The 13,176-nt window shown below is 35.8% G+C and overlaps 1 protein-coding gene across 1 annotated transcript; it reads left to right on the plus strand.

The window, feature by feature from the left end:
- The first annotated feature begins 3,713 nt into the window (after positions 1 to 3,713).
- On the plus strand, positions 3,714 to 12,780 carry LOC122046768 (probable LL-diaminopimelate aminotransferase, chloroplastic). The gene is made up of 10 exons (XM_042607626.1): positions 3,714 to 3,912; positions 3,998 to 4,074; positions 6,093 to 6,160; positions 7,142 to 7,258; positions 7,746 to 7,808; positions 9,087 to 9,191; positions 9,404 to 9,454; positions 9,900 to 10,220; positions 12,061 to 12,267; positions 12,341 to 12,780. Exons 1-10 carry the CDS (start codon positions 3,818 to 3,820, stop codon positions 12,632 to 12,634), a joined length of 1,398 nt encoding a protein of 465 aa, XP_042463560.1. The 5' UTR covers positions 3,714 to 3,817; the 3' UTR covers positions 12,635 to 12,780.
- Positions 12,781 to 13,176: the final 396 nt, after the last annotated feature.

Below are 13,176 nucleotides of genomic sequence, written 5' to 3' on the forward strand. Positions count from 1 at the left end.
TGAAGTAAAGCTCAAGGGGGAGGTTTGGCGGCAATGAAGAATAGGAGATCTTCATTGTGGGGTTGTTAACAACATATGATATTGTAAACAACGTAGAGTTAACTCTTATGGAGAAGAGTGTGTTTTCTTGGTTTGATGTGTGACAAAGGGGGAGAATGAAAGGTTAAGTTAGGCATTCATCCCAAGAGGGGGAGTTTGCTCTCTAGGAAAGGGAGAGAATGAAGGAAACCTTCATTTATGCTTTATCATGAAATTAAGGCTATGAGATTTAGCCTTGTGATAAAGAAGAGGTTAAAGCTATGAGATTTAGCCTTGGTGTAAAGAAGCGATTAAGGCTATGAGATTTAGCCTTGTGATAAAGAAGAGGTTAAGGCTATGAGATTTAGCCTAACTTAGAGATATTGTCAAACATCAAAAATGGGGAGATTGTTGGAGCAATTTCCCTAGGTCAAGGTTAACCGGTTTGACTAAGCTTGAGTTGAGTCAAGCTTGAGTCAGGATTTGAGTTTTGATGTTTGACAATATAAGGAGATTGCTGGAGCAATCGTCCGGTTATAGAGATGGTCAAAGGGTTGACCAGGTTGATGAGAATACAAGTCAGGCAGGTTAAGGTTAACAGGAGACTTGATTGGGAAAGTCCTAATTAGATGTCAGGCATTTGGAAAGTCCTAGTGAGGAGCTAGGCAGGAGAAAGTCATGGTGAGGAGCCAGGTAACAGGAAAGTCCTAGTGAGGAGCTAGGCAAGGGAAAGTCTTGGTGAGGAGCCAGACAACGGAAAATTCCTAGTGAGGAGTTAGGCAGGAGAAAGTCTTGGTGAGGAGGCAGGCAATTGGAAAGTCCTGGTGAGGAGCCAGGCAAGTGGAAAGTCCTGGTGAAGAGTCAGATAGTTGGAAAGTCCAAGTGTGATCTTGGCAAAGGAGAAAGTCCTGGTGAGGAGCCAGGCAATTGGAAAGTCCAAGTGTGATCTTGACAAAGGGTGTAAGTCCAAGTATGTGGTCTTGGCAAGATAAGTCCTAGTGTAACTTGGCAAGGAAGACTCGACAATTAGGATGGGGCCGAAGGAAGCTCCTGAAGGCAAGACGTGAAAGATGGGTAGATATCCGAGGGACGCAAGGCTGATGGAGGAGGCTAGAAGACTAGTTCGAGGTTGGTCGGGTGTGGCCAAATGTTAGGCATGGAGACCCAACAGGTCACGGTTGACTAGGAGTTGGGTTGGAGACTTTGGACTTGAGATTGAGTCAAGTCCATGCTGTCAATCGATTGGGCAATCGATTGAACCAGGGTCCAATCGATCAGCCGATTGATTGGAGTGTGCTGCGAAGGAAGAAATGACCCAATCGATTGGTCAATCGATTGGGAGCATGAGTCGCGAGCACAGAGGCCTTCCCTATCGATCGGGCAATCAATTGGGAAGCAGAAGCTCTCGTGCGATCGCGAGAACACATAAAGCATCTGAATCGATCCACCGATCGATTCAGACTGTCCCAATCGATTGGCCGATCGATTGGGATTCGACCGTTGCGCAGGATGCAGGTGATGGACGGCTGAGATTGTGCAGAGCTGACGTGGCAATCGATTGGGAGCACTGTATATAGCCTGGGCGGAGAATTTTCTTCGCCAGTTCTTTGCGAGATTTTTCCTGTGATTCTTCTCCGATCCTCATGGCGATTTCTCTAGCATTCACGCAGTTCTTGAAGGCACTTGAAGAGCATCTCCAAGGTTCAAGAGGCAACAACAAGTAGCAAGTAGAAAGATGTATTCACTTGTATTCTCATAGTTTCTTTTTGTATTTGTGTTTGTGTGTGTGAGAGTTTGTACAAGGCTTCTTCGCCTTCGGCTGCGACCGAGAAGGAGAGTTTTCATAGTGAAAGAGCGTGTCGTGTGTGGATCCTTGGATTAGTCATCTCTTCTTGAGGTGGATACCAAGTAAATCTACTTGTTAGCGTTGTGTGAGTCTTGTATTTTATTTCCGCTGCATATCATCATCAAGACGCAACCGACGAGCGCGTGATGAAATACTATTCACCCCCTCTAGCGGGCATATCGGTCCCAACATAGTCAACTAATGACATTAATTGATTGACATTAAGTATTTGAATGTTGATGGATATTATTTCAATTTAATTAGTTAAACTGATTTATAAATTTTAAAATCAAATCAAATAAATAAAAAAAATAATATTTAAAAAGCAAAAATTTAAATTAAACAAATTAAAATTTTAAATTAGATCAGTTGATTGGTTAATCCTATTCTTGATTAGTTACGTTCGATTGGTTGAATTTTTAGATTGGGGGTGTTGAGTTCAATTATCAAAGATTTACTATACAAATAATATTGATTGAGGCAATTAAGATCGGCGAGCTTATGTATACTTTAAATCATCACAAGATTGCAAACATATTGTATGTACGTCGAGTATCACAAATTGTATAGTATCAAAAATAACTATTTTTCATATTACCCATCCGTTGGGAGAGTTTATAAATAAATAAAGATCCCTAGTTTGATCTTCTATACTGAATTATACCATGTGGCCAATAATAGTATTCAAAATCTCCTCCTTGACCTCTCGTCCTAAAAAAAAGTAATCTTTTTTGATAAAGTCGGTTGATTAGAACAAAATCCTCTCCTTTAGTCCTCTAGTAGCCATACACGTACCTTTGGATGCATACGATTCAAAATCAAAATGAAATGAAAAAAAACAGAATCACTATGTCGATTCTTGTTTTATTTCTTTTTTCTTTAACTTAAAATAGTTTTTTCAAAAAAATATATTTTTATTCCATTTTTAAAAAAAACACGAGATGCGTTCTCATTTCGTTACCTATAAAAAAAGAATTTATTGAACTTATTGAAATTGAACTAATCTCTCTCGTTGATGTATTATTTAATCGATATTTAAATCACGATGTAATTTCTTGTTCTTGAATGGGCCCTTGTGATTGTTTTAGGTTCATGTTCTACTCAGGGAAAAGATCTGTCTGAATTTTATTTGGACATATAGGATAAATAATCTCAATACTATTTTTTTAATTCGTTTCATGTCTTTTCCCAACTCAACTATTTTATAATCTTAGTACTTTATTTTTGTTTTTCCAAGTGAACCTTAAATCCTCCTAATTGATGATATAGATCTCAAAATACAAATATAAATAAATTAATCTAATTACACTTCATGCTCCGAATGATTGATGCTTCCCTCAATATAATATTTCTTGGGCGAAAAGAGGATATCTCGATCAGGGAAGAAAATGGGTAAATTTCATATGACTCAATATATCTGACAAGTCGCACTATAACTCAACTCAAGTTGCATCTTCCTCTCTAGGATTTCAAACAAATACTTTTGGAACATCAACAGACATTAATTTAAAGACAAAATTGAATATTATACTTCATGCCAAAAGGATATTAACGTAAATTAATTTTAGGCTTCATCAAAGTTAGTTAGTAAATGAGGGAGATTTTTAATAAAATAGTAAGATAATAAGATAATAAGATATTGATTTTTAAAAATAAACATAATTAAATTTATTGAAATGAATATTACAATAAATATTTACTTTTGTTTTTATAACTTATTCATAAACAAATTATCAAATTTTGTGATGTAATTGGGTCGGAAAAGGTTCAGCTATCGGATTCCACACTTGGATGCGAGGATCCGACCCGACATGAGGTAGTTTTCTCGTCAACCCTCGGCTTCACACTCGCAGTCGCCGCCCAAACTCGCAGTTTTTTTTCGCGACTTGGTTGAGTCTCGTTAGGGTTTAGGCGACGGCGACGGAGCTTGTTTTTGTTTAGCGTTTGAAGGAGATGGCATCCTCGGCGCTGCAGATTTCCATGGTCGTTTCTTCGAGATCCTCCGATTTCTTAGGCAGCCACTCTTTCACCGCCACCAACAGTTTGAGGTGCATCGATCAGATCATTTATGATTTATCGCAAGGTTACGATTACCATTTGTTTTTTGTTATTTGATTCAGAATTACGCTGCAGGTCTCGGAATGTGTCTCTTCCAGGCAGAATGCCTGGAGTGTGCAGGTGCGTGTCAGCTCCTTCTGCGGAAGAGACCGGTAACAATATCATCTTCCTACGTCTTGGAATGGCATAGCCAGTTGGTTGTTTTTTTATCTTGTTCAATTAATTTGCAGCCGTTCCGAATCTATTTTGACTTTTTCTCCTGGTTGGCAAATTGTTACTTGGCTTGCTGGTTTTGTTCTTGATGGCTGAAGAGTCAGTTTGAGTTTCGAATCCACTGTCAACTTTTTTGTCGCTAGTAATCCTAGGTTCACTTTTCTTTAGCTCTATAATTTTGAGCAATTCTATCCTCCACTTGCGATTTTTAGTATAATTTTTTTAACAGTTCATGATGATTATTTAGTTTCCCTGAACCATAATGTAGCTGAAAATTCGTGGAATTTGCAAAATTTTTAAAAATCAATAATTAAAACAAATTCTGAAGCATACAGAGGCGAGTAGCTTGTAGACCCATAATACTCGGTTAAAAAGATATATTTTTGTAAACAAGTCCACCTCTGTTTTCACGACTTGTTGGTCATGGATTGTTTAAACCAAACAAATTTACAGTGAATGTATTTTTTTCTACCTTCCATTCTACCTCTAGAAACTAGAAACCTTAATAAAGGTGTTAGTTTAAACATAGTCTATAGATGAGGCAATGGAAAATAAGGCTACCTACTATTAAATATATATTTAGATTTTAGACTTAGCATGCTAATTGCTAAGCACATGTACAACAAACTCACATAACTTATAGCATTTCACTAGGATGGCTCAGTTGAGAAGGAATAGTAGAATCATTAATTCCCTTACCATTCTCAAATAATTAGCTAATTTTAACATTCGAAGCCCATAGGAGAAGGAAGGGAAGAAACAGAGGCAAGGCATCCTTCCAATTTTGATGGACAAAAGATTCATACAAAGTAGTTGAAACCTCTATTTTCCTGCAATTTTAATCGACAGAAGCCTCAGGATAGAAACACTGGAAAGTTGAAACAGGATCCTTAAAATAAATTACTATCCAAGAATATCTTGATTTTTTTTTGTCTATAGAGTATAGGATAACCTGAGAAGATAAATTTACCAAATTCAACAGATTACAATTTCATTTTTTAGCATTATTGATCAAATTTCATTCATTCTAAACGTTTAGTTAATAAGAAATTAACAAAGGAGTTGTAAATTGGTCCGACTTGTTATTGTAAAGCAGTTTCTTTGAGAGTTTATAGATAGTTTTTGTCTTGGAAACCTAAATTAGTACACTACTTATACCAATTCTTGCCTAATAAAACTAAGATTTTTAGTCGGTGGAAATATGCCATGTGGCCATGTGTTTCCTCGTGTTTTGAACTATTTTATCTCCTTATTCTCTTGTGCATAACCTGGCACATATAATCACTGTGGCAGTGGTCCGCCAGACTACTTTATCATCAAAACTCATTGGAAACTCTTCCTACTATTTTGGTACTCCTTAACTATCACCTCTTCCTTCCCTTGTCTAATTGGTAAAAACTTTACCAATGTAAGTGGCAGACTATATAGTATGCAATCCTATTCTTCAAGTCTTCAGTTTAACAGATATCCAATTCCAATTTTGGACATATCATTCATGTTACAAGGTTGTAATTAATAAGGTATTCATTTTTCAATACTCCATACTTATATGTTAGACCTAACTACACTAAAATGAGAAGATGTTGAATTATATTTTGCTCACACTATTTTTTTGCAGATTTTAACAATTTTCTATTTTCGTTGATGGTGTGATGTGGAATTCTCGAACACTCCCTGTGTACTGTCCAATTTAGTTCTCAATTTTCAAACATGTATCCAGTTAGATATATGACTCAGTTTTTTCTACAACATTCATTACTTCTGTTATTGTGCTGGATGTGCCACTAAACTCATTGCTTGTGCATATTCATGGCGAATATTTTTTCCTAGAGTTGTAATCCTCCTTATAGTAGTCTTCAATTTTAAGTTAGGTAAGAGATGTGTTTGCTTCTAGAACATTCAAAATAATGATTATTTACACCTTCGGCAAACTGAAACATGAAAATTTTGTTTGAAGCTTTCAAGACAAAGGTTGCAAGAAATGCAAATATGGCTAAACTTCAAGCAGGTTATTTATTCCCAGAGGTTAGTAATGTTTTTCTCGAAGAGCTGTTCTTGCTTTCAAACACTCTTTTGTTCTTACTTTTACTGTATCTAGTATGATTTTTCAACAACTACTAACCTGTCCATATGGTTTTCTGATTTTTATCAAATCTGGTTGACCTTGATTTTATTATTAGGTCCTTTTTGTTTCCATGTTGACATTTATGCAAAGCCAATCATCAATGTATCACTTAGGTTACTAATTCAACAACTTACGACTCAACTAAATGGAATTTGGGCTTATATTTGTTGAGCAAACGTTGGATAAATACATCTTCCACTTTCCTTTTATGTTGAAATTTAGTTGTAATGCCAAGTCAAAATTCTATATGAACACTAAATTATGTAATACAGTGCCAGCATGTCAAAGTAATGGGAATTCTAAGTTTGTAACCTTGTCAAGATTGTGGAGATTTGAGGAACTTGAAATTGTATTTTGTTTTTGTATGTTGGTTATAGATTCATATATGGCACAAAATGCATGTGTCACATCTTGGGGCATAGGTGTCTGTTCTGTTTTCTCATTGGCAATATGACAAACAGCAGCTGTGTTTGAGATTTTGGGTGAACAAATGATGCTAAGATTTTGTTGGGAGCATAATGCTGTCTCGTTTCTTATCTGTAAGCTTGTATGGAAAATCCATTTGATGAGTGTGGTTATTGGTTGCAATGCTATAATATGATTAAAAGGATACTGATATTTGTCTTTTAGAATGTTAATCCATTTTCTGTTTTGCTTCACATTTATATTGGTCGAATATTAGCTATGCAGTGAACAACTTTCTTATTTATCTTCTTAACTTGGTTAACATGGTATGTTTATTCAAATTAAATGCTATAAGTTTCTAGACTTTATTTGCAAGACCTATTTTTTGTTACTTAAGTTCAATAATGCTTAATCTGGGCCACTATTGCTTGAATTTATATTATCAAACCTCAAGTTTCATATGTGCTTGACTTTAGCTTGCTAGAAGGAGATCAGCACACATGTCGAAGTACCCGGATGCAAAAGTTATAAGCCTTGGCATTGGTGATACTACAGAACCCATTCCGGATGACATAACTTCTGCCATGGCCATGGTATTCTCTCAGCATGCTTTGTAACTTCCCCATGGTCCTTGTCCTTTTATTTATTTATTTATTTTAATCATTTGTGGTATCTATGTTTGTGATGGTGGTAACTATAAGAAGAAATAGCTTTGATGTGCTTTTTATTTCTAACACATGTTTTTTTTGCAGAAGTGTCATAAACTATGTCAATTGCAATCTCATATATAATGTTTGTATAAGGATTGTATTTAATAAAGCTAATAAATAGATTTGCATATATAATTTTTGGGCTACCAAATCTTATGCTACTGAAGATTGATTCAACTTGTATATTGCACATGAATAACTGAGTGGTTGAGTTTGATTCACTGCATTGTGAAATTTGTTTTAGATTTGTTCACTGGTAAAAATTTCGTGGAATTAGTTTGTATTAAACCACATGTGTTTAGTAATGCTTTGAATGTGGATCTTCACATTCTTGCTTGGAAGACTTCTAAACTTGTAATCTGCGATACAGAGAGCACATTCTCTTGGAACTTTTGAAGGTTATAGTGGTTATGGTGCTGAACAAGGGGATAAGGTAACATTTATTTTCGTAGCATCATGTCTCTTGTTGATTCATTTATATTCATTTCAATTTTTTCATGCAAAACCTTTCTGATCATTATTAAAAATGAAGGACAACTTATCTTACATTTAGAGTGGATGAAGTGCAAGTAAATGCATAAGGAAACTCTATTTCTGTTTCTTTGTTCTACATGTCATCTTAGAGAACAATGAAAATATGGGGAAGGGATAAACATGGATCAAGGTAGAAATTTAGAAAGGCAGTGACAATATATTGATGCTTGAAAGATGATCTGCGATAAAGCTTTTAAACAACCTATGTGCAGTATCCCAAAACTTGAAAAATAAATAAAAATGCATAACACTGGACGTGAAACATCCTTTATTTTTTATATTGTTTGATAGTTTTTTTCTCATTCTTGAAGTATCTGTCCATATCCTACATGATTAATTAAATAGCCCTACTTATTATTCATTGTCGATGTTTGTTTACTAGTATAGTTCATCAAGAAGTTAGAGCTAGATCTTTTGCTAGCATAGTTCATCAAGAAGTAGAGCAAGAACTTATGAATGATATTCATTTTGCATGTTTCAATAGTCATAATATAGACAACATGCAAAACCTGTTTACATAGCCATATCTAGTCAAAACAACATAACTTTAAGAGTTTGACAAGTTTCTCTGGTGCCACTGTTGCTTGCTTGTCGAGTATCAGATGATCACAGGCTTCCATAAATTAAGATTCCATATGCTTTGGAATGAAGTTGCTTGTAAATTTCTTTCACATAAGTTTACTTGGGGTACTATCTCTAAACTTTCTACTTGTTTCTCAACAACTTACATATTCATAGCTGCTGAAGCCTTTCGTCTCTTGTAAATGCTATGCAATCACCATAGAACAAATTAACACTTCCGTTACTCTAGATATGAAAGATGTGAGATGTCAAATATTTATCTTTTGAAATTTCATCTGTGTTTTTTATTTTTCTTAGAAATTTCTCTCCATTCATCTTCTATGAGAATGTATGGCATGAATTCTTAGAAGAGGAAATAACACATTTGATTGTGATTTCTGTTGGTTTCTTCAGCCTGTTTAATTTTCACCTGTTTTTTTGTTGCCATTACGTGAACTTAGAAGCTCTAAATTTGGTTATCCTTGATGCAGGATAATCATTTTATTGATTTACGGATATTTTTTTTTCCTGGTTGGTCTGTATTTTTTCAGAGCAATAGGAATGTGCAATGCTCCAATTGTCTGCTCATGACATTTGCTAGTTGAACTTTTTGCAGAAACTAAGAGCTAATATAGCCTTAACATACTACAAAGACCTTGGTATTGAAGAAACTGACATATTTGTATCAGATGGGGCAAAGTGTGATATCTCTCGGCTTCAGGTTGTGCTATTCTTTATTATGGTGCCTGTTCATCTTGATCTACTAAGTCTATCTTGATCAGAATTTTTTTTTTTGTTACTTGCTATTCATTTTGTTTTATGCATATGCTTCTTCATTAGAATTCGGAAATCAAAAGCTGCTGAGCCCTGTGCCTTTGATAATCTTGGCTAAAGTGTACACAAAATGGCTTAGTTTTTTTACTTTTTTGACAGCTTCTTTTTGGATCTCAAGTGAAGATGGCCGTTCAAGATCCCTCATATCCTGTGAGTCTAACTCTGAATATTATCAATTTGTTTTTTGTTTGATATGAAGGAGAGCCTTGGCGCAACGGTAAAATTGTTGCATTGTGACCAAAAGGTCATGAGTTCGAATCTTGAAAACATCCTCTTGCAAAAAGTAAGGTAAGGCTGCATACAATGAATCCTTTCCCAGGATCCCGCATGACGGGAGCTTCGTGCACCGGGCTGCCCTTTTTGTTTTTTGCTTGATATAAAAAAAGTTGCTTTGGAATATTGTGCCTAACCAATAGTATCCTTATGTATATTCTCCATATATTCTGGAGGAATGCTAGTTTGCATATGGTTTATGATCTTATCCACTCGTTCAATAGCAATATTAAACTTCATTTTGATGTTTTGTTGATGGGAAATTATGCAAATCAATGTAGAAATTGCTGGAAGGTGCTTGCTAATGGTCTAGTATTTGCAGGCATACGTGGATTCTAGTGTTATCATGGGGCAAACTGGTTTATTTCAGAAAGATATTGAGAAATATGCAAACATTGAATACATGAGATGCGTACCTGAGAATGACTTTTTCCCTGATTTATCAAGTATCTCACAAGCTGATGTCATCTATTTTTGTTCACCAAATAATCCAACAGGATCTACAGCAACGAGAGATCAGCTAACCCAACTAGTTCAATTTGCAAAGGATAATGGGTCAATTATAGTTTTTGATTCTGCGTATGCTATGTATATTTCAGATGACAGTCCTCGTTCTATCTATGAGATCCCTGGGGCAAAAGAGGTGAGTTCAGTGTCAACTTATGGTCGCTACCCATATATATGAGTTATGTTACCCACATTCATTTCCAGACATCATGTCTCTGCCATGACTCATTATATCAACATTCTTAAGTATTTTTAATACATCTAAATTCCAGTTGAAATTTATATGTTAAAGAATATATATATAGGCTTAGCTTGTGGGATATGTTCTGGCTTTTAACATGCCAAATGTTACTACTTAAGAAATTTATGTAAAAGAATGTTACTTTTGTAGCAAAAGGTGATTACGTTCACCCAAGTGCTTTTGTCTTCACAGGGTTAGTTTATAATTGACCGCCATGTGGTTAGGAGGTGGGAGGAGTTTTTCTCCGAGGGCATGCGCCAGTCGGGATTTGACCCTTGTCCCATTATAGCAAATTTGCCACCCTCTAGTCAACTAGGCACACCCGTGGGGACAAAGAATGTATGCTACTTGGATCATAAGAATCTTGATTGTAGAAAGTGCAGATATTATTATTATATTGTGCAAGGTAAAATCATCAATACTAGTTTATCTTTGTCGACATTTAATTCTGAGGTTCATCTGATTGATCTGATACTGAGAACATATAGATATGGTATATCAGTATCCTCTTGTAGGATGGTTCATAACTTGACAATAGCCACAGTAAATGGGAAAGAGATGAGCTGCAGAATGGAAGAGAGAGAGAAGAAATTCTGATTGGAACGAGTGAGAGAGAAGGGTGAGATTTGAGGAGATAAGTTCATCTTACAAAGCAGGTTAGGAGATCTCATGAAGTTGTCCATATCCCTGATATGCAAGCCGTTCCTGTTTATGAACGGTAAATACTGCATATGCCAGCATGGTTGTCAAACTCGGCTGACCCAATACCTATCGGTTGAGTTTTGTTGGTTCAGGCTGATTTCTTGGCCATGTCTTGAAGAGTCATCCAAGTTTGGAGGGAAAGAACTTGTATTGAAATGTGATAAAATTATCCATCAATGAATATTGAAGGCTTTCACTATTTTGGTGTGAATTCGTAGGACGGTGACACATGGTACATTGGGTGGTATGCTAACAGTTCCTCTGTTTTTTGTAGCAATGGATATAATGTATTTATGATCAAGTAGGACTATTTCCCCTCACAAATAAGTATACAAATTAATTAAAATAAAGTATGATAAAATAAACTAAATTGGATTGATTAATTTTCAAGTTAATATGAATTCTGAAACTATAAAACTAGCACATCTTAAATTAATTATCTAAATTAAATGATGATAAAAAGTTATTAATTTATGACTATCATTATTCGTAGTTTAATTATTAAAAATAATATTAAGAATATGAAAACCATTATAAATGCAAATAGCATTAATTCAATTTTTCTTAATTAATGTTAAAAACCATTTTTCGTTAGTTAGCATATTTTCTCAATCTCAAATTAATTATTATAAAAACTATTATTTTATTGCTTTTATTGATTCTGATTCTATCGATTAGTTTTTGACCTTCACCAACCTCAAACAAGATCCACATCAAAGTTTATCACTTGTCCAGCTAAATAGTGGTTGATATCATTCTCTGTCTAAATGTTTGCAAATTAGAAGTTCTATGATAATTTCTGCTTAAAGTTGTCACCGGTGATTTTGTTTCTTGTTTGTTTTTCTCTTGCTAAAACTCAAACCTGAATGCTTGCTTCCTGCAAAAAGTACCAAGTCATAGAAAATAGCATGAAATATTAAGGAAACTACTGAGACAAAGATTAGTATCGTCCATTCAATTACAATAGCTACTGCTTTCTTTCGATTAGCATCAAATATTGGTTTGGAATCACATAACAATTTATGTTTTGCAGGTAGCAATTGAAATATCATCATTTTCCAAATATGCTGGCTTCACGGGTGTTCGCCTTGGCTGGACTGTAGTCCCGAAGGAACTGCTTTTTGCTGATGGTTTTCCTGTTGCGAAGGATTTCAATCGTATTGTAAGCACATGCTTTAATGGTGCGTCAAACATCGCACAAGCTGGAGGTTTAGCCTGTCTCTCTCCTGCGGGTTTAAAGGTCAGCTTTTATGCAATGCTTAACCGCCTATCATAAGCAGTACATACTCTGATTCCCCCTCTTGTTGGTTCAGGCCATGCAAAACACTATCAACTTCTACAAAGAGAATACCAAGATAATTGTCGATACCTTTACTTCACTCGGCTTCAATGTTTATGGTGGGAAGAATGCTCCCTACGTCTGGGTACAGTTCCCCGGTCGAAGCTCATGGGATGTTTTCACAGAGATTCTTGAGAAGGGCCATGTGGTTATTACACCCGGAAGTGGATTTGGACCTGGAGGGGAGAGCTTTATCAGGGTCAGTGCTTTTGGTCACAGAGAGAATATTTTGGAAGCTGCCAAAAGAATCAAGCAGCTCTACCAGTGAGACTGATGGTTGTTAGTCGTCAGTATTACTGCTAACTTATTGGTCATTATTCATCTCTGATGCCTCCAAGGGAGCCCTAAGAACAAATAATGCAGTCAGATGACAAATTTTCGTTTCTATAAATTCTCTATAACTTCTGCATCAAATATATATTTTTTAATTGAAGTTTGGCCGAGTGATCGTGGTTAGGCAGTTAGGCCAAGCGGTTGTGGCCTCGCGGCTAGCCTAGTTGTGCAGTCACCTTAGCAGCTTGGCTACACTGCCACGGTTGCATGTGCCTACTGATCTAAACTGTGATTGCCTGGCCGTGCGGTCGGTGGATCGTAAAAGAAATGTGTTCTTTCATATATATATATATATACTATAATATATTTGTCTCTATCCCGTCCGAAAGCTGAGAAGAGTGGATCGTTGATGATATGGTGCTGGTGTTGATCATGATGAGATTTTGAGTTAGAAATTAAAAGGGGGTGAGCTATCCCCGTCGTCGGAAGAATTTGCAAATAGTTTGGGCTTACCTCGGCCTTGTACTTTTACATTCG

This window comes from Zingiber officinale, chromosome 2B (assembly GCF_018446385.1).
Source record: "Zingiber officinale cultivar Zhangliang chromosome 2B, Zo_v1.1, whole genome shotgun sequence".
Taxonomy (NCBI): Eukaryota; Viridiplantae; Streptophyta; class Magnoliopsida; order Zingiberales; family Zingiberaceae; genus Zingiber; species Zingiber officinale.

Coding starts and splice junctions, on each gene's coding strand:
- LOC122046768 (XM_042607626.1), top strand. CDS start 3,818: ATGGCATCCTCGGCGCTGCAGATTTCCATGGTCGTTTCTTCGAGATCC. Junction 6,161..7,141: donor CAGGTTATTTATTCCCAGAG/GTTAGTAATGTT, acceptor GCTTGACTTTAG/CTTGCTAGAAGGAGATCAGC. Junction 9,455..9,899: donor TTCAAGATCCCTCATATCCT/GTGAGTCTAACT, acceptor TAGTATTTGCAG/GCATACGTGGATTCTAGTGT.